General features: G+C 36.0%; 1 protein-coding gene across 5 annotated transcripts in view; it reads right to left on the bottom strand.

Annotated features, from left to right (window-relative positions):
* The window catches only part of EFNA5 (ephrin A5), a 388,616-nt gene that overhangs the window by 72,830 nt on the left and 289,352 nt on the right, over positions 1 to 26,434 (bottom strand). For all 5 annotated transcript variants that reach the window (XM_075854835.1, XM_075854832.1, XM_075854836.1 and 2 more), the window contains one exon: positions 15,091 to 15,383. In XM_075854835.1, coding sequence (XP_075710950.1) covers positions 15,091 to 15,383 — 293 coding nt within the window. The remainder of the gene's footprint in view (positions 1 to 15,090; positions 15,384 to 26,434) is intronic.

Below are 26,434 nucleotides of genomic sequence, written 5' to 3'. Positions count from 1 at the left end.
CTGAGGACCAAGTTGTTTAGCTCTCTGTCCTGGACTGCGATGATTGGTCATGGCCAGTGTCATCATCATCGTCATGCCTGTTACAATGAGTGTCAGCTCGTTTCCTAACTGTGTCTGTAAAAACTCCATGTTCCCCTCCACCACCAACACCTTCTCATCCTCCTCCACTTGCTCATGCATGCACATTGTTCATTGCGTCCCCAACAGCCACAGGGCGGCGAGCAAGATGTGGAAACTGTTCTTCTGCCCTCCCTTGTTGCATCAGTGTTAGCGTTTGCTCTAATATAAATATCAGGGGGATGACATCATCGATGCATCTGTTGTCCCAACTCCAAAACATGGTTGCCTTTTCAAAGGGTCTTAGTAGGTGTCATGGTTCCCTGATGAGCAGCCACTGCCCCAGCCCAAAATAGCACATGCTCTTAGCATTGGTGGTCTGGTGCATGATGTAATCATTGACCACTTTAAGCTGCTCGCACAGACAATCCAGCATATGCTCTGTCCAACATGTTCAATTAGAATCTGAAAACCTTCCATACAAATATGCAATGGAATTTATCCACCAAAATTTTGATTATACAATAATCCTATGGTGTAACCTGAGAGACCATATTCTAGATACTTGGTCTCCTGCGTAAACATTTAACTTTATTATTGGTCTGTGTCAATTGACTAATAACTCGATTATATTATGGTGGAGTCTCTTGCCCAAGGTTGTTTTTTATTATATGTTTTTTAACTATTGTATGTAATTGTGGGTGTGGGGGGTTCATTCCCATAACGGGACAATAAAGATTTGTATTTTTTGAAATTTTGAAATACTCTTGTGTTATTTCTAATTAGACATTCTTTGGTCTTTTTTCAAATATGCAATGGAAACCTCTGTAACCCCTAATTTTATCTCCCTGCTCTTTGTATCAGAAAAGAGAGAGTATTATTTTAAAACTATAACAATATATGTGTAGTGCAGGGGTTTCAAACACACTGCCCGCGGGCCCCATGCGGCCCCTGAGGCAGTCATCTGCGGCCCGCGGGGCACCGTAGCTCTCAGGGGAGAGGAGAGAGCAGTCCGAAGTAGTGCGCCGGCACTCATTTGTGACGTCATAGAGCAGAGCTTATACTAGCGCTCTGCTCCGGGACTCCTGCTCTGAGGAAGCCCCTGACATCACTATCCATATATGGACAGTGAGCAGATCTGGTGTCCCAGTCAGAGTGCTAGAAGCGGCTTTGCTCCGGGACTCCGGCTGTTGAAGCCCCTGATATTAGTGTCTATATATGGACAGTGATGTCAGGAGCAGAGATTCAGTCCCAAGCTGAGCTTGTGGCGCTCTGCCCTGTACCAGATCTGGGCTTGCCCCTGACATCACAGGACAGTGATGTCAGGGGCTTCCCCAGAGTCCTGGAGCAGAGCCTATAATAGTGCTCCGGCTATAGTGCTCCGGCCTATACTAGTGCTACTAGCCTATACTAGTGCTCCGGCTTTGGGTTTGCCCCTGACCTCACATTCCGGTCCAGGAGGATCCCCAGCAGAGGAATCCCTGGCCTAAGCGTCAGCAACACCCTGGCTGGGGATTCCACGCCTAGAGGGAGCCTCAACTGAGCCTTCTACAGGTGTGTATGTGGCACTATCTATAGTTGGTCGTGTGTGTGTGTGTGTGTGTGTGTGTGTGTGTGTGTGTGTGTGTGTGTGTGTGTGGGTGTGTGTGTGGGTGTGTGTGTGTGTCACTATCTATAGCGGGGCTGTGTGTGGCACTATCTACAGAGGGCACTGTGGCATTATCTACTGAGGGCAATGTGGCATTATCTACCTGGGGGCACTGTGACATTATCTAGGGGGTGTGACATTATCTACAGAAAGCACTTTGACAGTACCTACGGAGGGCACTGTGGCATTATCTACAGAGGGCACTGTGGCATTATCTACAGATTCCACTGTAGCAGTATCTAGGAGGGGGCAATATCTACAGAGGGCATTGTGGCATTATCTTCGGGTGGTTGTGTGGCAGCAGCAACAGAGGGCACTGTGTCATTATCTAGGGGGGCGTGGCATTATCTAGAGAGGGCAATGTGGCATTATCTACACAGGGCACTGTGGAATTATCTACAGAGGGCACTGTTGCAGTATCTACAGAGGGACCGTGGCAGTATCTACAGAGGGCACAGCGGCATTATCTACAGAGGGCACTGTGGCATTATCTACAGAGGGCACTGTGTAGTATTTTTACAGTAATGTAGTATTGTTCTAGTAATGCAGTATTATTCTAGTAATGTGATATTAGTTTAGATAGTAATGTATGATTATTCTAGTAATGTAGTATTGTTATAGTAATGTAGTATTGTTATAGTACAGTAGTAGTGTTATAGTAATGTAGTATTATAGTAGTTTAGTATTGTTATAGTAATGTAGTATTGTTATAGTACAGTAGTAGTGTTATTGTAATGCAGTATTATTATAGTAATGTGATATTATTATAGTAATGTAGTATTATAGTATTGTAGTATTATAGTAATATAGTATTGTTTTAGTAATGTAGTATTATTATAGTAATGTAGTATTATAGTAATGTATTATTATAGTAATATAGTATTGTTTTAGTAATGTAGTATTATTATAGTAATGTATTATTATAGTAATGTAGTAGTTATAGTAATGTAGTATTGTTATAGTAATGTAGTATTATTATAGTAAAGTAGAGTTATAGTAATGTAGTATTGTTATAGTAATGTATTATTATAGTAATGTAGTATTGTTATAGTAATGTATTATTATAGTAATGTATTATTATAGTAATGTAGTATTGTTATAGTAATGTATTATTATAGTAATGTTTATTATAGTAATGTAGTATTATTAATGTAGTATTGTTATAGTAATGTAGTATTATTATAGTAATGTATTATTATAGTAATGTAGTATTGTTATAGTAATGTAGTATTATTATAGTAATGTATTATTATAGTAATATAGTATTGTTTTAGTAATGTAGTATTATTATAGTAATGTAGTATTGTTATAGTAATGTAGTAGTATTATTATAGTAATATAGTATTATTATAGTAATGTAGTAGTTATAGTAATGTAGTATTGTTATAGTAATGTAGTATTATTATAGTAAAGTAGAGTTATAGTAATGTAGTATTGTTATAGTAATGTATTATTATAGTAATGTAGTATTGTTATAGTAATGTATTATTATAGTAATGTTTATTATAGTAATGTAGTATTATTAATGTAGTATTGTTATAGTAATGTAGTATTATTATAGTAATGTATTATTATAGTAATGTAGTATTGTTATAGTAATGTAGTATTATTATAGTAATGTATTATTATAGTCATGTAGTATTGTTATAGTAGTTTGAATAACTAATCGATTAACAATAATTTTGTCTTGTATCAAATTTGAAAGTAATTTGGCCCGTCAACTTCCCATTTTTTCTATGTGCGGCCCATTTACCCGGCTGAGTTTAAGACCCCTGCTGTAGTGTATATATGCCGCATATGTATCCAATAACATGGTGTTATATTGTAATAAGTGCAACATTTCTGTTTTCAGGAGTAGGTGTAAAATGAAGTTTATTCTTCCTGTGTCATGTGTGTATATACTGTATAACTGTATTCTGAAGAGACTGAGCTTCATAAATAGGAACGTGCACATGGATGGCATTGAATCAGTGGTCTACAGCAAATTTATTCCACATGCCTGTCCAAACCATTCTTTTTTTTTTTTAATTTGCTCAGTCTTCCATGTTGCACTGAATACATCTCACATTGTAAAGCCAACAGTGAATCTCTTACCCTTTCATGGTCTGAATCATCAGCATGAAAAAAATACTAACCATCTTCTGCATGTATGAGTAATGTCATTTACAAATATACAAAATATATTCATGACATTGTAGTATTCTTTGTTATCAAATGTATTTCAAATTAAGGAAAAAATAGTCATAAATGATTTACAAATTCCAAATGAATGCCTAATATTATCTATCTATCTATCTATCTATCTATCTCATATCTATCTATCTATCTCATATCTATCTATCTCATATCTATCTATCTCATATCTATCTATCTATCTATCTATCTATCTATCTATCTATCTATCTATCTATCTATCTATCTATCTATCTATCTATCTATCTATCTATCTATCTATCTATCTATCTCATATCTATCTCATATCTATCCCATATCTATCTATCTATCTATCTATCTATCTATCTATCTATCTATCTATCTATCTATCTATCTATCTAATATCTATCTATCTATCTATCTATCTATCTATCTATCTATCTATCTATCTATCTGTCTGTCTGTCTATCTATCTATCTATCTATCTATCTATCTATCTATCTATCTATCTCATATCTATCTATCTATCTATCTATCTATCTATCTATCTATCTATCTATCTATCTATCTATCTATCTATCTATCTATCTATCTATCTATCTCATATCTATCTATCTATCTATCTCATATCTATCTATCTCATATCTATCTATCTCATATCTATCTATCTATCTATCTATCTATCTATCTATCTATCTATCTATCTATCTATCTATCTATCTATCTATCTATCTATCCATCTATCTATCTATCTATCTATCTAATATCTATCTATATATCTATGAAAAAATAAAAAATATAATGCTTGAGAGGCCCATATTGAGGGCTGAAACGTTGCATTCATGTATGGGTGAATAAAATCTTTTCACCTTTGAAATTCTATCTAATCCATCCATCCATCCATTATGTATAAGATGTACCAAAAATACATATGAGTAAATAAACTGTATCAAGTGCTATCTGCTTTGATACTAAGGACCTGTCTAATGAGGCATATCATGGTCAACATCAGAAGAAGCAACAACTAAAAGAGAACTTGTTCACATTGTATGAAGAATTGTGTATTGATGAGTGGACTCTTGGGGCTTCTAAGTAACTTTATTTGAATAACCACATATTATTCATTATATTGTAGAAATAGGGATGGTAATAGCACCACCGGCACTTTAAATGAGAATGCAACAGGCCATCTTTATGGGCCAGCTCCAGCCTACTGTAGGATTCACAGAAAGAATAAGTTATGACGTCAATATTCCAAAAAAGCTAATGTTTTTATTGTGCCATAGCTGATGTTTGTACTACGGGACAATAAAAAGATCTGCTTTTTTTGAATGCTGACGTCATTGCTTCTTTACTCCAAAGACAATAACTATGGCATCTTACCACACTAGTCTTGGTAGAATAAATTTATTATTAATAAAATACATTAAACAAGAGCAACGCTTGTTATATTGCTACAGGTTTCACGCCTTTTTGTTCTTCAGGTATTGGACTACAAGTTACTTTAGGTAATGTTTGATCTTTTCTGTATACAGTATGCACAATAATTTATGAATTTGATAAGAACAGTCCCCAAAAAACAGGATCATCACTCTGGGAACCCCAGTGTTCAACTTTAATCTGCAGAAGAACCTAAAAGTAAGTGTTCACTTTCCCTGCAGTGCCATCCCAGGTGAAATGAAGCATTACATGGTGCCTTATTGAAATCAATAGGCTGTCTGTGTAATGCACGGACAGGCTGGGTCCTCCACAGGGAGAAACTATTTTTGCAGCCCCCCTCCCCTCCACTAATTGATAAATGTTCTGAATAAGGGACTTTTCATTTATAAACTTAGAAATAGGGTATTTGAAAATGGGTTTATCAAACCAGATAACTACTTAATGTAAACCACATAATGTACCTTTCCACTGTAATACAACAAACACTGTTTCTGTGTAGGACTGCCCATAGTAAATCACCAATTTACTCAAAGTAGGTGGCAATTTTACTTAATATAAAATGCACATATCTGCCTCTCATGGCATTATTGCACTGTTCAAACAATGAAACTCTTCTGTTAAAACAATATATTTTTTTTATCAGTCTAATACAGAATTTACATTAGAACCGCTACATTATTTAGTCCAAATAAGGCAAACAGCTAATAAGTAAAGTATTTATCCATCCATTCATCTCACTGGCCTTAACTAAGCTAATTATATTATACAAATTGATTTCATTGAATTGGCTCACGGAGCTAGCTGAATTCAGAGATATTTATTTAATGCAGACGGAACACATTCACATTTATGAAAAAATGCATTCAATCAAGTTTACCCTGTGTTAATAATTTCATTTACTGTAAAACCTATTTTCCATGGTTGCTCATTGTGAATGGGTCTTTTAAAATATAGTGATGTTCTCATAGCATTTTGCAGAGGATTACTATGCTATGCAGATTATATACTGATATTTTAAAGTATTTTCTTATTAATTGGAAAATGAAATTTTTAAGTAAAACACTACATTTAACCAGTATTTAGCTGGATCATAGTTGCTAACTGTTCCTTATGATACATGGGGTAGGTGCTCTGGGGCCTACACCACCCATCCTCCTTGACGGTCGTTTGGTGATCCTATCAGCTGTGGAGAGGTGGAGCAGTGGCCACACATGCTTGTTTTGATATCTAAGTGAATAGCTGGCTTTGGGTCTCCAACACTACCATAGATTTCAGGGAAAGGGCCTCATGCATGCGTGACTATCTCTCCTAAATTTGAATGCGATAGGGTTAGGTAGAGTCCAGGCCTTTTTCGAAGAGTTAGAACAGGGTCCCCCTCTAAATTTTTTGTCCACCTTAAACCAGTCTTGTTGTTCCTGCTTTCCAGTGGCTGTCCCAGTTGGTATAAATGTGCATTCTATTCCACCTCAGGTCAACCTCTTAATGCCCACATCTTATTTACATATTAGTATGTCTTTTCTCCGTCTGTCATTTTATGTAATTTTTATATAATAATCACCTGAAAATAGTTTAACCCACTGAAAGTATATAAACTGTGATGTGTAATATTTATAGCTCAATATAACAACGTATGGTCAGTTTAGCACTTAAAGTGTAACTAAATGTTCGACAAACTTCTCTATATGTCATAGTGACATGTCAGAAGTTTGTATTGGTGGGAGTCCGAGCACGGAGAGCCCCACCAATCGCTAGAATGAAGCAGCTGAAACGCTCGTGTGAGCACTCAGCCTCTTTGTGTCTGTTCGGCTTTTTCCGGAAAGCCAATGTATCGGAGTACGGGCTCATAGACTTTCTATTGAGTCTGTACACGATACATTTATTTCCGGAAAAAGCCGAACAGACACGAAGCGGCTGAGCGCTCACACGAGCGCTTCAGCTGCTTCGTTCTAGAGATTGGTGGGGGTCTCCATGCTCGGACCCCCACCAATCCAAACTTCTGACATGTCACTATGACACTCAGAAGTTTGTCGAACATTTAGCTACACTTTAAGAAGTTTTTGTACTGTTATCTATGAGTCAATGGTACCAAACCAATCATTTATGTCAGATGGTAACCTGTTGTGCTTACCAGGATATATTCCCTCTGCCAATGGCATTTATTGTTTAACTGCAGTGATAATTTCTTATTCATTGAATGAAAGGTCTCTACCTAGAGATTCTACACTGGGAAAAATCCTTGTGACCACTGAAAGGGGTAGGGCAATAAGGATAACTCTATCTGAAAGATGTTCTATTTTATAGAGAATTATTCTAGTATGAAGTACACTTTCAGTAACTTATTAGCCACATAAAACTAGATAAGCCAATGATTTTACATATAATAGAACCAAGAGTAATTTTTCAGCTTGTTGTGGTCCGGCTGCTGAACCCACCAGCAATCAGATGATATTGCCAAGTAAAGATGCAAACAGCCACACAATGTAGTGTTAAATGGTGCCCGTCCAATTGAATGGGCAACCATGCTATACATGGACATATTGCGTTCTCTAGAGCGGAAGCTGGCTAAACATCCCCCTTTACATCCATATGCCCTATTCCTATTGGGACAACCCTCTAAATACATATTAAAAGGATTATAACAGTCAATTGTGTAAATATTTCTAAATAAACATAGTATATATAAAAAGCAAGGTCCAGATTATATTCCGGAATGTTGTATTTTTATTTATTTTTTTCTAAACCACATATTCAATAATCAAGAAAGTGAGTTATATAATGATGTGGTTTGGTTTCATTTCGGTCTTCTTCTAGTAAACTTAATGCCCATTATTCCAATGCTGTCAAAACAGTCTTTGGTTTATAGACAGATGATGTTAGGCAAGCAGAGGAAGTTAGAACTTAATGAAGCAGCAAGTCGCAGCACTCCGGCTTGGAAGCATCTGCAGGTACTGGTTCCCACTTGAGTTTATATCACACTGTATGATGTCAATATGGAGATGTAACATTAAAGACAGAAAATAAGGGCTTCAAAACAGTAATAATATTTTGCCTAATGATCTTAATTTCTGCTACCAAAGGTAATAGACAGCATGCGCTTTACGCAGGTGGCAATCTTGGAGGAAAGTATAATTCCATCTGGAAGACCACAAGGGGATTTTATGAGCTAAATGAAACCATATGCAAAGTTGCCAATTCTTTTCCCTTCTCTAAGAATAAGTAATAAGGGAAAAATAGTTTAAAGTTATTATAATTGCAAAAATAATTTCAAATTTGTTTCTTTACTCAATTTTTATTGTATTAGTTAAAGCTTCTTAATGATGGTAAAATCAACTTATATCCTATAGACATAAGAAGGTAACAGAATAGAATGTGCCAGAGTTAGAGGTTGCTACAAAAAAAAAGGTTTATATTAATAGCCGAGCTCTGTCACATTTGGTTCAGAGAGGCTGTTGGAGCGGGTGCTGGAGAGAGGAGAGCAGCATTTTAACAATTTTCAGTTGATTTATTGTAAAAAAAAAAAAAAAAAAGTCTGATTTACTACCTGATCACCCACATTATATGCCTGATAACCCCAGCATCTGCCTGTGATCCCCCCTTCACCTCCACATCATCACCACCCTCTGTGATAATGTCCCTGTGATCAACTCCGTGATCACTTTACGCCATAACCCTTCTTGTATACCCTTGTGATCACCTCATTAATTTTGGTACTCAAATTGTACGCCCGTTTATACATTTTTAAAATGTCCCGCAGAGTGTTTACTGACAAGGAGGCATACACCTTTGTTACCGCTAAAACTGCCACAGCTAGTGAGGGTGACACACCTTATTTGTTATTCGCTTCATAGTCTAGTGATAGTGAAGAAAACTCCCGGAGAAGGCATCCCAGGACTGCCACTAAAGTGGCCCCTGAATCTTCTGACCTCATATGAATAACCCCTTATTGGAAAAAAAAATATTTCTTTTTACGGCTCAATTCTAATAAAGTTCCTGAAAAACCTGTGGGGTCAAAATGCTCACTATACCACTAGATGAATACCTTGAGGAGTGTAGTTTCGAAAATAGAATTTTCTCATATATTGGCACATCAAGCCCTCTGCAAAACCATAATTGTACCTGTAAAATATCCTAACAAAAGGAGGGGCCCAAAATCTAAAAGGTGCTCCTTCATGTCTGAGGCCTATATTTCAGATACATTGTACACTAGGGCCATACGTGGGATATTTTTTTAAAACTGCACACTAAGTAATAATTATTGAGTTGCATTTTTCTGTTAACATTTGCTGTGATACACAAAAAAACAGGGTTACAATTGATTATCTAAAAAAAAAAATTATTTTAAATTTTTCACCCCATGTTTCTTTGACTCCGGTAAAACACCTAAAGGGTTAACAAACTGCCTAAATGTTGTTTTGAATACTTTGAGGGATGGAGTCTATAAAATGGGTCAATTTATGGGTGCTTCTAATATATAAGTCCCTCAAAACCACTTCAGAACTGAATTGGTCCTTTAAAAAAAACTAGGTTTTGGAAATTTTGCTGAAAATGTGAAAAATTGCTGCTCGACTTATAAACCTTCAACATAAAGTGGATGTTTGGCAAATATGAGTTAGTAACTATTTTGTGTGGTATGAATATCTATCTTACAAGCATACAAATTCAAATAATTTTCTATAAATTTTGGTGTTTTTTACAAATCAAGACAGAATGTAATTGAATTTTACCACTAGCAAAGTACAATGTGTCACGAGAAAACAATCTCAGAATCGCTTGGATACGTAAAAGCATTCCAAAATTATTGACTCATAAAGAGGAACATGTCACATTTAAAAAATGGGGCTGCGTCCTGAAGGCTAAAACTGCGTCCATAAGGCGTTTAAAGAGGCTCTGTCACCAGATTTTGAAACCCCTATCTCCTATTGCAGCAGATCGGCGCTGCAATGTAGATTACAGTAACGTTTTTATTTTTAAAAAACAAGCATTTTTGGCCAAGTTATGACCATTTTTATATTTATGTAAATGAGGCTTTCTAAAGTACAACTGGGCGTGTTTAAAGTAAAAGTACAACTGGGCGTGTATTATGTGCGTACATCGGGGCGTTTTTACTTCTTTTACTAGCTGGGCATTGTGTATAGAAGTGTCATCCACTTCTCTTCACAACGCCCAGCTTCTGGCAGTGCAGATCTGTGACGTCACTCACAGGTCCTGCATCGTGTCGGCCACATCGGCACCAGAGGCTACAGATGATTCTGCAGCAGCATCGGCGTTTGCAGGTAAGTCGATGTAGCTACTTACCTGCAAACGCTGATGCTGCTGCAGAATCAACTGTAGCCTCTGGTGCCGATGTGTCCTCGCTCGTCTGACACGATGCAGGACCTGGGGTTTTCCAGCCACTAAAAATTGATGGCTTATCCTCAGGATGGGCCATTAATAGCTGATGGGTCAATTTTTAGTGGCTGTAAACCCCCTTTAAGGCCATGAAACATGATGCTGGTATCAGAAACCAGAGGAATTCATCTGTAAACAGTATTGATTTGTTAAAATCCAACATGATTGAGCCAGCACGGGAAAGTCGGGACACTCCAATACACATTAGATGGTCAGCCGGTCCCGCTGAAATCAGTGGAGTTAATGGACGTTCATCTAATGTGTATGGGCACCTATAGTGAAGCTACTGCAAAAAAACAACTAAATTAATTCAATGAAATCAGATGCAGTTGTCATATCATGCAATATTGAGCATCACAGATACATTTTGGAGTTTTTCCTCATCAGATAGATAATACAGGTATTGATGGAGTGAAGGCTGCTCTGTAAAAGTTACCACATCTGCACACATAAAGACAGCGGTGTTGTTCTACATTATTGACCCCATAGAGCGGTACCTCCAAGCCAAAAAGTAAAACTTAAGTATGTTAGTTCAGCTACCCTGTAACTTGACTTGATGTTTAAATTGTCTGCTCAGTTAACCTTTTCACCATGTCTGACATGCTAGTCGCAATGACAAGTGAACTCCCGTCCTTGGACTGTGTAGAGCTCTGGGTCACTCGTGTCATGTCAGACAAGGAGATGAAAAGACCTCCTGCTTGGTAATGAGAAGCATGTTATCACTCAGAAAGCTCCGGATCATTGTGATTCCCCAGGTCAAAATCAGAGGCCACAGCTTGCCAGGAAACAAGGACCAAGCTGAAGTGAGTTTTAATTCCCCATACATTAGATACAGTTCTTAAACTTTACCAATGTATCATAAAAATATGGTCTGTGTGTCATTTTAATACAAAGTATGGTTTCTTCTCTGCAATCGAGAGCAGAGTTCATGTGTGATTCAACTGAAAGCGCATTCTTTCTACTGAACAATCACACAAGTTTAAATTACAATATGCAAGACCTTGCAAACTAAATCCCTTACTGGAGAAAAAAGATTAGCCTTACTTCAAGAGGATCTGTCACTAGTTTATTATTACCCTATCTCCTAGCTAATCTAATAGGCGCGATGATGCTAATAACTACAGTGTAATTATTTTTTTAAAACGTTTATTATTTGCAAAGTTATGTGCATTTTCTAAATATGCTAATTTGGCTTCACTTGCCAAATGGGAGGTGACGCTTTCTTTTCACTCTGGGCAGTGTAATGTTTCCTGTATGACGCTGTCCAATACAGTTCTCCTCCTACCAGCCCAGCAACACAGCGTGATTATATATTATACAGTTTACATTCCCGACTGTGTTTTCAACTCGTGATACCTCCGGTTGTTTCACAGCTAGATTCTGGCGCCATATGAAAGATTAAAATCTCACCTTTCATATGCCACCAGAACAACTGTTCTAGGTGGTCCAGAGCCGGAGATATGGCTATTTGAATAGATCCCCCTTCCCTTCAGCCCCAATCTCTCACAATGTGTGAAGCAGCTTCATGCTGATAGGACAGCGTCAGAGTATAGTATAGCCTCATTTGCATATTTAGTAAAAAGCTCATAACTTTTCAAATAATAATTGTATTGGGACACAATTTTCACTAGTATTATCAGTGTGACAGCGCCTATTAAGATTAGCTAGAAGATTACTAAACTAGTGACAGATCCCCTGGTCAATCATCCAATATAACTCTATCTCATATCTATCTATCTATCTAATATCTATCTATCTATCTATCTATCTATCTATCTATCTATCTATCTATCTATCTATCTATCTATCTATCTATCTATCTCATATCTATCTATCTATCTATCTATCTATCTATCTATCTCATATCCATCTATCATCTATCTATCTATCTATCTATCTATCTATCTCATATCTATCTATCATCTATCTATCTATCTATCTATCTATCTATCTATCTATCTATCTATCTATCTATCTATCTATCTATCCATCCATCCATCCATCCATCCATCCATCCATCCATCCATCCATCCATCTATCTATCCATAGAAAGTGATAGAAAGAACAATACAACTCCATATGGAATAACTCACTCAGTAAGTTAACTATTAAACTACGTCCATTTACTTCCATTTTGTCAACTAACGTTTAGCAACCTGCAAGGCAAAGGGAAGACGGTATGATTTCTCTTTCCTTTCGCCTCCTAGAGAAAGTAGTCAGATTGCAGAAAACATTCCGCTACCCAATTGGCTGAATGAATCTCATATTGTGGCCCATTCCAATCTTTCTGTGGTGCTCTTGATATTATTAACGGATTCTAAAGACATTTTGATAATAGTTACTTATAAAAGTTTAGGTAAGAAAACATAAAATGTGAATAGAAGTAACTGTAATTGAATTAGAACTGGTAAACTAGTATACAGTGTACTTCTAAGGTAAAAATCATATTTTATTCCCCACTTTCACTGCCGGACATCCTATTTTGAAGATCCGGACTGCCTTGTAGAACTGGGCTCTCCTATGGTCCCTGCGACAACGTTTCCAATCTTTAGATTCCACTGAACAGCGTCGTCATAGGGATTATTGATGGGGATCAAAATAACTATCTCCATCGATATCTTGTCATAATTAGTTAGTGAAGGTCATTAGAGATGTGGACATCAATGTAGATTATGAAATCAGGGGTTCTGTAAGGCCGTCTGGATCTTCAAAGAGGATATAAGGGCTACAGGTAATTGATGAAACATTCATTTCACTCAGCAAAGGGGCTTTTGTATAGCGCTTTTAATAGTTCTCCTATAAATGATATATAAAGCAGCCTTTGTAACTAAAACACCTCCGCTGACTTATAAATGAATACTCCGGAACATCAAAAATGGAATTAGAATTAAATTGAAACGTTCAAGATTTCAGTTACTCGGCACAAATAGCGTTCGCTCCACCGGCTAAAATTTGTTTCCTTAGGCTTTTATATTGAGCTTTGTCTGCGTTCATGAATATCCATATTTTGAGAGATTTGCTTGTAACATTTCTCATCCATCCATCCTGGGCCTCTTATACCGGCTTTATTTACAGGAGTGAAACCACATTCTCACAACCTGTGTCATTCTAGTAGTAAACGGATTTTGCAGCCGGTTAATACAGATGTGTCTCAATGGTCCATTTTTTATTCTGCAGTTTAAGAAGTTAAGGGCCTATTTATAAGTGTGGAGAACAAAAACCATACGCCACAGAAAAGTATTGTACGCTGTGTTTTCTATAAAACTTCTCACTTGAAGCGTTCCAGACATAAATAAGAACCAGTAATACTTTCTACACTTTAAATCGTTTTTGGATGTCACCTACAATGCTGTTCTTTTTGTGCTTATGAGAACATACAGTATCTATCTATCTATCTATCTATCTATCTATCTATCTATCTCATATCCATCTATCTATCTCATATCTATCTACTATCTATCTATCTATCTATCTATCTATCTATCTATCTATCTATCTATCTATCTATCTATCTATCTATCTATCTATCTATCTATCATCTATCTAATATCTATCTATCTATCTCATATCTATCTATCTATCTATCTATCTATCTATCTATCTATCTATCTATCTATCTATCCATCTATCTATCTATCTATCTATCTATCTATCTATCTATCTATCTATCTATCATCTATCTATCTATCTATCTATCTATCTATCTATCTATCTATCTATCTATCTATCTATCTATCTATCTATCATTAAAATAATTGCTCCAAAAAATGCAAATTGTGTCACTATGGCCTGATGTCTGTTAATCCAGTTGTCGGTTTGATATCAATGTGGTTTAATTTAGCTCAGTATCACAGATGTGATACAAATGTTTGGTGGAATGAGACCAATGCATTATTTTTATTGCTAAACTAATAGCAAAAAGAACGATAGTAGCTGAGCTTTCAGCCATAAATAGTGCTAGGTCCTCCAGGATGTAGTTTTTTGGAGGTGCTCTACTCACTGACTAATACAGGTGGGTCCTGAATGGGGGACCCCCTGTATAAACTCAGAATTCCCTAGTAGGTTATTTAGAAATGGATTTTCTAGACAAAGACAACCTCTTAAAGTGAAGTAATGCATCTTTAAGAACGCCATGAGAAGGAACCATGGCACTTCTAAGGTTATTATGAATATCATGGCATGGTCCTTCATCTGCTCCAAGACCCATTTCACTATGTGCATCAAGATTTCATATTGAAATTTCTATTAAAAGGAAAAAAAAAACTGTTTAGTAATTAAACCAAGTCCAGTTTTCCAGTGTTGTAATTCTTATAACAAAGACACAGGTATTTCCTAAGACCTGGAACAGTATAAACTCATGGATCTTGTCAAAAGATAAATAAGATAGAATAAAATGTACTTACATATATAGTAATATTCTCTTCCTGGTCTAAATTCAAATCCTAATGAGAAGGGAGTGAAGAGTTGGAACTTTTCTGAAAACTTTAGAGGCCCATTGGAAGAGTGGGGTCGATTGCACTCCCATCTTTTGAAGCCTTTGGATGTGTGATCACAGGAGCTGTAGCCATCAATATTCACCATGAATAAAACGTATCTTTCAGTTCTATCTTCGGGCACGGAGTCTTCATAATGAGGGCAGAAAACATCTAGATAGTCATTGATACAGACGTCAATGTTGTAGTCGCCTCTCATGAACCTGCCATTACAGGAAGAAATAAAAATAATGTTAAACTTGTAAGCGGCTTGTGGATGTATAGCTTTGAATAGTATATACTAGAAGCTTTAAAATATATATTGAAATTTTAAAATGAATGTGGAGATTCACCCTTATCTATCTACCGCCATGTCATTGAGGTGTGTCATGAATAGGATCAGTAGGGACCCCTTAAAGAGGCTCTGTCACCACATTATAAGTGCCCTATCTCCTATATAAGGAGATCGGCGCTATAATGTAGGTGACAGTAATGCTTTTTTTTTTTTTTTAAAACGATCTGTTTTCACCACTTTACTAGCGATTTTAGATTTATGCTAATGAGTTGCTTAATGCCCAAGTGGGCGTGTTTTTACTTTAGATCAAGTGGGCGTTGTACAGGGGAGTGTATGACACTGACCAATCAGCATCATGCACTCCTCTCCATTCTTTACTCAGCACATAGGGGTCCTGTTAGATCCTTATGTGCTGTCTTATACTAACACATTAACAATACTGAAGTGTTTAAACAGTGAATAGACATTCCACGGGATGTCTATTCACAATCTCTGCACTTCGTTACTCTTTCTATGGTAGTTACAGCAGAGGAAGCGTGATCTCGTTGTAACCTGTCATTTACCACGTAATCTCGCGAGATTACGCTTCCTCTGCTGTAACTACCACAGACAGAGTAACGAAGTGCAGAGATTGTGAATAGACATCCCGTGGAATGTCTATTCACTGTTTAAACACTTCAGTATTGTTAATGTGTTAGTATAAGATAGCACATAAGGATCTAGCAGGATCCCTATGCGCTGAGTAAATGAATGGAGAGGAGTGCATGATGCTGATTAGTCAGCGTCATACACTCCTCTGTACAACGCCCACTTGGTCTAAAGTAAAAATACGCCCACTTGGGCATTAAGCAATTTATTAGCATAAATCTAAAATCGCTAATAAAGTGGTGAAAACAGATCATTTTTAAAAAATAAAAAGCACTGCTGTCATCTACATTGTAGCGCCCATCTCCTTATGTAGGAGATAGGGCACTTATGTGGTGACAGAGCCTCTTTAAGCTGATACCTCCATGGACTGCTTGAATGAAGGGGTTACAGCACTATATTGACAAATCAAGTCAAGCATTAATGAGAGTTTTCCATATCTCTAAGTTATGTTGACAAAGATTCGATTGATATCAACGGGACTACAATGCAAGTGTACCCTCATTCTTGTGGTAGGGGGAGTTTATGGATGAAATGACACATAAGAGGTAAAATTCAAGTGAACTTTCAATTATGTCCGTGAGCAAGATCATTTCTAACTTCATTGTTATTTATTAGCAATACAAATGTAATAAAAAAAATTGTAATAATAGAAACTAAAGCAATAACTAGTCATATGAAGCATATATTTGGCGTAGGGTGAAAGGAGATAAGCACGGCCCTCTAAAAATATGGTGTAGACTGATACAGCAAACATTATGTATTCTTCAAAAGTATCATATTTGAATAATTGTCAATGATAATAACTAATAAATACAGTACTAAGGTTAGGTATGGCTACTTCTGCAATAAGCCAGGGTCTAACTATTTAGTATGATTTATGACATCAGGGGAGCCGTATTTATACAGTTACACATTGCTGGCACTTATTTTTAAGACATATACAAAGTTTTGTACAGCATTTACAAGAAACGTAAAAGCAATGCAGTTTCACTGCCAAACTACACAGAAAAGAATCTGCAGCTTTATGATAAAAGGATTCTGGGATATGAATTAATAGCGCTCGTGCTAACCTGACAGCTCTGAACAAGAGCCAGACGATTGTTGTAGCCTTAGGTAGTCTAGCCCAAATGGGTTCTCTCTTTAATTATTATAAAGCATTTTCCGACATGCTATACCAGAGAATTTGCAAGTGTCATTTTTGTGACATTTGACACCACTGTGCTATGAATGATAAATTAGGATTGAAATTTAAAGCCCACCCAAGGCTTTGTGAAGAGAAAAATTACATGAAATATATATTTCAGCAAAGACAGACTGGTCATTTGTAGAAAGAATGGTTTAGTAATCAGAAAGATGCATGAAATATTTGGAAGGTCATTTCAAATCTTGTCAGTTTAATTAATTTAATTTGTCGAATTAATGTATTTGGGTTATTGTGATCATTTATGGATGAAAGAGTAGGCAGATTGTGTAGCAATTAAATACAAAATCAAATAAATCGACTCCTCTCGACACAAATGTGGGTCCAGCACTGCATGGCATTTAAGAGACTGGTAGGTATCATTAAATTCTGAACAATATATAGTATAATAGTACAAGGTAAGTAGATAAGCACAATTATTCAGAGGAGGGGGCATTTCCTGACTTATACAATGACATATGTTTTTTATATTTCTATTGGAGATCATAAAACAAACTAGGGACAATAGAAATAAAAAAGTTCCCTGCCGTTCTCCCTCTTCTCTGGAAAACTGCCATGTTAAGGACCCTGTGCTTGAGACATAAAGACATCTTCCTCCCTTAGGCATCGGTGCTGAAGCAATGATGTTGTGTTATCAGCAATATACCATGAAACTCACAGAATCCACAGGATTACATAGATTCGGTGGTGCCACCAGTGTACTGAGACACCTATTTCTAAGCAATGCCCTGGAAATAGTTAAACTATACCTAGTCAATATTCATTATGAAGACTAAAGGACTAATAAATGCCCTGAAAATAGTCGAGCTATACCTAGTCAATATTTATCATGCAGTTTTTCACATCCACGGTACACCCGTGCGGGATGCGTTGTCACTGCTCCCCCATAGACTAGAGTTTATGGAGGGATGCGTGACACGAAGGAAAATAAGACATGTCCTATTTTTTCACGGACCATTCCCACGCTCCGTTGAAACAACAGTCGTGTGAACGGCATCATTGAAATACATGAGTCCGTGTGACAGACGTTGTATTAATGACCGTCACATGGACAAGATACACGCTCGTCTGAATGAGCCCTTACACAACAACTAACATTATACAATCACACATATCAGTTTAAAATTATATCTTATATAATTATTACATTTTATGTATATATATATATATATATATATATATATATACATATATATATATATACACATATGTCATGGGTTCTGCTAGAGTAGGAATTTTGTAAACTTTTTGTTTAATGAAACAAAGTAAATCTTTTTTGTCAGTGTGTTTATGTCAGAATTCTCTACCTTTTATGTTTACAGTGTATTCTGTAGAAGTGCATACTTTGTATTTGCTATTCTTGAAAATATATAATGTGATCAAAGTTCATCTTCAGATTAATGAAACATAAAGCTTATTAGTGGAACCTCTGAAACTCAAAATTATATATTACATCTAATCCACGGTTCACAGCAGCTGCTCAATCTATCACATTATATTGATGATACAATAACCCTTGCTCAGTGACCTCCTTCGCTATCAACTAATTGATCTTCTTCCACTAGCAGTCACATTGATGAACCAGAAGTGTAAACAAAGATTAAAAAGAGGTCATGGCAAGCTTCAGCTTGAAAGTTGACATCTGTAAAACAGTATAATATTTCTTTTTGCTGTTCTGCTTTTGAAAAGTCCTTATTGAATATGAAAATTTGTTCCAAAAAACTTCCAAAGTCCTGTAGTAAAAAAAATACACTAAAAGTGTCCCAAGAAATACAGCCCCAAATGTATTTAATCATATACAACAGCTACAGGATTACTCAAGAAATATTTTTTTCAGCATGTTTCACCAGATGGTAACAAGATTAAAGCTGGCCTTAAACTGCCACAGCCAAATACATCATCAAAATCTTTTGGTGAGAAATCCGACCATCACTGGGCCTATGGAACGGTAAGGTGTTTCATATTTTTATTTTCTCTAAAAATAACCAACAAGTTTTAATATTTATCTAAATTATATTAGGCACTTTACTATTAACAGCAGCGCTCAATATGCCGTTAAACAATAGACTTTCTTGAAACTTTTTGATTCTCTAAGAAAATATCAAGTTATGACAGTTGTGACTTTGGCCCAACAACAGTACAAGGCTAGTGTAGAGCTACATTGTGTATAGGGTTGACTAGAGTAGAAGTTGTACATGTAGATTGTGCCCACAGAATATATGGGGAATATAAGGGGAAACAACGGCATCTGGGCGAATGCAACTTTTTTAGAATTTTTCTAGTGACCATATTCTTAACATAAGAACACGTCATAGTTATAATTTCAACTTCCATGAGTAAGGGTATGTTCACACGAGGGCGTCCGTGACGGCTGAAATTACGGGGATGTTTCAGCCTGAAAACATCCCCGTAATTTCAGCCGTAACGGCATGTGCAGGCGCTTGAACGCCGCGTCCATTACATAAGGCTTTCTGTAGCCTTAAATTCTTTCTAACATATTTGTGCCATCTAAAGTGCTTTTTATTTTAAAATAAGCAAATAAATGTTAATGATATAGACATATAAAAAAAATAAATGCTATTTTCTTTTTTTTTCTTTGGGGGGGGGGGGGGGGTTGTGACTTTTACGACGCTTTGATAATACAGTTTCACAGACGTATTATTAAGCTCCATCAGGTATTAAAGACTAGTGAAAGGAAGTTTTGAGTTTCTTGGATCCACAGGTGGAAGTTAGTAATACATAAAGTAAATGTTCATTGACTGACCTTTACCCTCTACAGCTGCTAGAAGTGGAAGAAATGTAGCCTTCCTAGATATTTGCTCATTCAACAGACAGAATGGCTCATTAATCAAATTCTCATAAAATTATTCATAACTATACTAGACTTTTCCTTTGCATATATAATTAAAAGATAGATTAACATTTTTAAATGAAAATAATTCAGTCTAAAACGATTTGCAGCCGGTATATCAAATAAAACTATTATAAAATTATATAAAATGGATCATTTTAATACTAAAATAATGAGATTATATTACAATTTATTATAGCTGAAATAAGTTTCATGTTATGGTAAAAGTAAAAGTTATCCTACCATTCTCCAACAAAAAACAGAGACTAATATAAAGGTCATTATTCTTAATAATGACAGCAGAAATTGTTAAAAGCCACTCACTACCCAATGTCTAAGTCACAGGCATAATGTGCTAGTGTATAAAAATATATATACAGTACTTATAGGTCAGCACATTATAGGTGGAAAAAAAAATCAAATATAAAAAATATATTTTTTTTTTGTAAAATAACTCAAATATAACAGCACAAAAACAATTACAACAAACACATATTTTTAATATACTATATTTAAAAAAACAACACAAAAAAGTACATAACAGACATATTTGGTATCCCCGTAACGGTTATAATCCAAAGAATGCAGTAAAAACTTTATTTATAGTGATCAGTAAATGCCATAATTAAAAATGGCACAAATAACTTTTATTATGGGTTAAATGCAAAAAAAAAACACATATAAATGAATTGCTTACTTATTTGTATGGCAAAATGGAGCCTAAAAATCTACAACTTGTCTCACAAAAAAACAAGCCCTCAGACAGCTATTGCTACATAAAAATAAAAATGTTTTGTCTGTTATGACTATGAAACACAAACTTTGCGGCATACAGCTGCCTCTCTCCTTCGTAGGGTATTTTTACACGTGGCTTTCTTGGGGGGAGGGGGTTTTGGTAATAAAGGACAAAAAATATATTAATGTAATTTTTACTAAAAAAAACACAAAATAACGCAGCAAAAACCATGACAAAAACGTGACTGGCGCCATTATTGTTGTATCGTATACTTGGTGGATGAAAGAGGTTGGGCCCATTGCGACTCTATTGACCAAGGGTCCATGTTAAAATCTGGAGCCGGCACTGCATCCAACCGCACTCTTATTATTCTATGCCTATGTGCATACTAAATCTACTGTTCAAGCTAAGAATCCGGGTTACCTTGTATGTAAATTACTTTAATTGGACTGTAGGCCTATTTCAGGCAATGTATGTAACGCCTGGACCCCCAACATTTTTACTGAATCAAACTTAATCACCACCGAACAGTAGAAGCATGGAAGGCCTACGTGTTATATCCAGAATACGGACAGTTAAACATGGGTACAATACTCCGGTCTGTGGGAGGCCTCAATCTGGATTGTTTAACCACAAAACAAAAATGGTCTATTACGGCCTGTAATAGTATTACTTTGTCTTTGTTACTAAATACATGGAATGAGCTATAAATAAGACGCTGGATAAGTGTGTCCAATTTTACATAACGGAGGATGGAAAAAATTATTTTAATCATATGAATTTCAGTAAAAGAAATAATCACAATCTAATTATGATTAATAAGAAGCTAAATCGTTTAAATGAGGTGCTTGGTAAAACAAGCACAGCCTTATATAATACTGTACAAGGAACATCTTATTCATTGCAAGATGATCTTTGTGCTTTTATCAGCATGATCTCAAGGTCATAGTAATTCCATTTAACTTTCTGTCTCAGTTACAATACTCATTAAGATCTGGTAAATTAAAATCTGTATTCAGGACATCTCCATAGCATCTGGCTATTGAGAAAAGCATATCAAATTCTATAACACAATTAATATTCCTATCTAAAGTAAGAAAGGTAGTTTTCAAGCAACCAACAAGTGGAAAGTGTACCATCAGAATCTAATTTTATGCCCAATGGACATAGACAAGCCAAAGTAACATAAAAGAAAAAACAAATACTGCATTCTTCAATAAATGTATAGAAATATTAATTCATGATTAATCTAAGCTTGCCATATAAAAGTCAACTGAGTAAATGTACTATCCTATGTAATATTCTAATAGTGAGATGTGGGCTAATGGCTCGTGAATGTGATAAGAATGTTGAAAACATTAAAATTGTAAAATGCTAATAGACTGTGGATACAATTTTGGTTCCTGTCAATTTCTATGGCTGCGGGATCCTTGAATTACACAGTTTACAGTTTTCCTATCTGCTGTACTTCTCCAAGATAAAAGACAGGCCAAGTCGACCATATTTGCTAACAGGGGTACCTGCCATTTAATTTTCAGCTGACAGATAATTTTATATGCCTATGAGTGACCTTACAAAAATTAATGCTAGTCTGTATAACCAGTTGGTTAAACTTGTTGAATCTTAAACTTTAAATTGTCTTATATTAGTGAATCAGAAGTTAGAGTGATAATTATGTTTTATTTTTTCACAGAGATATTTGATTTTTTTTGTTGTGGCGGCCATATTGCAAAAGTGACAAAGTCGGACGTTGCTAAGGGAGACTAATCTGGGCATAGCAACTTGGGAATACTAGCAGCCAAGTCCACGTCTCCATATGGAGTTTAAAAGGTAAAAACCTAGTTAACCTTTAGACTCCGCTCACTCCCCATGACAGTTACTACTTCTGCAAGCACTGCTACATATATGACTTGTATATAACATTTTTTTACCAGTTTTTTTCTCTGTATGCTCTACCTCTAATTCTCAGTTTTCTCTGAGTTAGGGGGCAGAGTCTGACTGCTATGATGTTTCCTATACATTGCACTCCTTTCGTTCTGCAGCACAGCCTCAGAAGCATGGAGATTATACAGCAGTAATGAGCAGTGTAGCTGTGAATCCAGCACTGGGGTGAGAAAGAACACTTACTATAAAGCTGCAGCAGTGTCTCTGCCTCTGTCTCTCACTCTCCTTCCTCTAGCTCATAGATTTCTACGGGCAGCATGTAACCTGACCCCACAGTGAGCTGACAATCCATATTGTCTCTTAAGATGAATTATAGTAGTGAATTGAGAGTGTATAATAAGTGCAAGAGGCAGGGTGGAGGGGGAGAAGTGGTTCATACGTAGAGAAAAAGGCATTTTTTTTTCTTTAGAAATATATATTACAAAGTTCATTTTATTCGCTTTATTCGTATTATTAATTTATGCTACGTTTGCTGAAACGCGGTGAACATTTAATATAATGCAGAATAAAAGACTAAATAATAAGAATATATCATGTGATAACATTGAAGGACAATAGGATCCATATAAAAATCTAATACATCTCTCACAGAAATCTGTAAGTAAGAAAATATGGCATGTTGCATGACATGACGTATTACAGGGGTATTCTTTTCTGCATTGCTCTTAGGGGAGTGTACGGTGCTGCATGGAGGCAGGGGGCGCATTAGCCAAGTGCATGAGACCTAAGGATGACATAGTTTATATTAAAACAACTACTAAAAAGTATATCAAAAGTCAAGTGCTTAAACTGGCTTTACACCTTGGGGGTAACATCATAATGAAATATCCTGATGTATTTTTTAGACCATTTGATTATTAGGATACGACAACTAAGCAATATGCAAGTGGTATTTATATGTGTGCATCAGTTTCTGACAGATTCTAAATAATTACTAGTTCACATGAAAAGACCTCATCTATATGTAAATCATTAGCCAGACACTTGTTTATAGCAAGAATTGTATCTACTTCTTCATTGATGTATCCTTTATATTTAAATAAATCCAATATAAGGTATGCAGGTTTTGTGCATTTATTTGCATCCATTGCAATTTGCACGTAGGGTATATTATGTTTTCAATTATACAAATCTTAACCAGATTGGAATAATCATTTCGCTTTTCTCTCTCCCCTAGTTAACTATAGAAATGCAGAATATGAAATATTTCAATGGTGATAGTTAATGGCTTCTTTTATAATCATAACTTTGTATATTCTATGAATTCATATATTAGTTCACCAAAGATTCTTAAATCTAATCATATGGGTACAATATGCAGAATATTTCAAATATCAAATTTCTGCTTTTGTTTAATAGCATTCATTTTTACATTGTGTTCCCGTGGACATGCAGATTGTGATTTACAATAATTCTGCTCATATATGGCAGCCAGCGTCTATATTAAAGTAAAACGGCATGACCCATAAAATGATTGTCCGGAATGTTTGAGTCAGTCAGTGTTGTGATTGGGTCCTTAGATGCCAATGATGTCTAAAATCTATCGGGTGCTTTCTGGCACCAGTATCCAGCAATATCTAGAACAATAACATTTATTATGTTGGAACGAATTTGACCAAACCTGAGGAGGGTTTTTGTTATTTTTATTTTATAGAATTGATCTTTAAAGGATACCAAAATGTGGTTGAACTCATTCAAAAGTGTAGAATGTAGAGATCGGCAGAACACCAGGATTCCCAATATATGGAAAATGGGTTCCTCAGATAGTATATGCACGGGGCACGCAGTGTCAGTCCCTCCAGCTCCACCCTACTAAAAGAAAAACAGAAAGACTGCAGCACTAAAAAAAGATGGGTAGTTTTATTCGCCAAAACTTTTCAACCTTAATGTGGGTCTTTCTTAAGCTTGAGGAAGACCCACATTAGGGTTGAAACGTTGCAATGTTTTGGTGAATAAAGCTACCCATCTTTTTTAAGACCTGAAACGTGTGTAGCGTTTTTTTCCATTTTTCATTTAAAAGAGTGCCATTCAATTTTAATTATGATGCAACCCTAAAAACCACTACTATGTATTACATTCATGATTCATATAAGAGCTTGAATTCTGTTTTTGCTTGTTCTCTTAGCTTTCAAAAACAATTAAAATCGGTGACCACAAGAATTTAACGGGGTTTTCTCATTTAGAAAAACTATTTACAAATACCTTATTAGAAAAATTCTGAATATATAGCGGGGAAGGGGGTGGCCACAAGGAGCGTATGTCTCTCTTTTTCTTTTTCTCTCTCTTGTTCTCTCGCTTTAAAGACAACATCATCAAACCTTTCAGTTTCAGCTTCTGTTTGTACAGGCCAGCAACCCCCAAATCTTACTTTCCCCACCCTTTGGTGTCCCTTTTTCAAAATTGATGGAAGGGGGATAGGTACAACCAATGGGGCAAGACCAGTGTTCTGCATAATAACAGCGTGGAAATACCTTACATTGGTCAGAGATGCAGATATGGTTAATCCACACAGCTGCTGCAGCGCTGCTTAATGCATGACAAAATACCAGGGTCTGACATACCTACAATTTTTAGCTGCAGATTTACAATAATAATTGCCCTTTGATAACTGCAACCTATCAGACGTCTGCTTTTACCTTCTCATAGATAAAGGGCAGCAGTAAATTGGAATAGTTGAGCAGCTCATCCCCTTTCACTTGCACTACATCTCAAAAATAAACTCACTAATCCGTGTATGTGAATAAATATATAAATACATTCAGATACACGGATGAAGTGAATAAAAATCACAATACGTGTAAACAAATAGAAATAATGTGATTTGGAGCTATTAATAATGACAGGAACATCCGGATTATGATTAATAAAAAATGAAGACTGATAAATAAGGTGGTAGGAAAAATAATCACGAACTTGCATACTCCTTGGTACATTACCCTCATTACATGCAAATTTAAATCTGTTTGTTCTTCCTAGTTTGATTTGCACATATGCTACAACCTGAGCGATGTGTAGAAGCTCCGCTAACACTAAGATTAATAGTCAAGGTCAAGCACTGATGGTGAAATCCTAGTAGAATGTAAAACAGGGGAATGCGATAGGCAATATTGTGTCTACGCAATACAACTGAGGACAATGATGCAGTGATCCTACCTGGAGAAGGCAGAAAAGTTGTTGTTTTTTAGCTTGTTTTAAGTTCGCTATTCAATTACAGTTTATCAGGGTAATTAAACACTGAGAAAGATGCCAGGCTAATTGTTAGATTATGATAATTACAAGCCATAGCTCTGTTAAAGCTGATCAAAATAAGATGTGGTCGCATGCACTTACTTAAAGCCGCTTTGTAATCTAGGGCTGCAGCAATGAAACGCGGCCCATTTATAACTAGTTCATTACAAATCAGCCAGAGAAGCTTATTACTTGTAACCTTCCTCCTTCACCCAGTCTAGTGGAACAAAACTCCAAAAAGGTTGTGCCCAAACTTCTGCCTGGGATTGGCCCACTTCCATCATAATTACACAGTTGAATGAAATTAGGTAAGTTCAATGCAAAGAGATCAGACTTGGAATTACTAAGTCAAACAAGAGTTTGCAGCGCCAA

Source organism: Rhinoderma darwinii, chromosome 1 (genome assembly GCF_050947455.1).
Source record: "Rhinoderma darwinii isolate aRhiDar2 chromosome 1, aRhiDar2.hap1, whole genome shotgun sequence".
Classification (NCBI taxonomy): domain Eukaryota; kingdom Metazoa; phylum Chordata; class Amphibia; order Anura; family Rhinodermatidae; genus Rhinoderma; species Rhinoderma darwinii.
The sequence above is the reverse complement of the archived record's forward strand: the minus strand, read 5'-3'. Positions and strand labels throughout refer to the sequence as shown.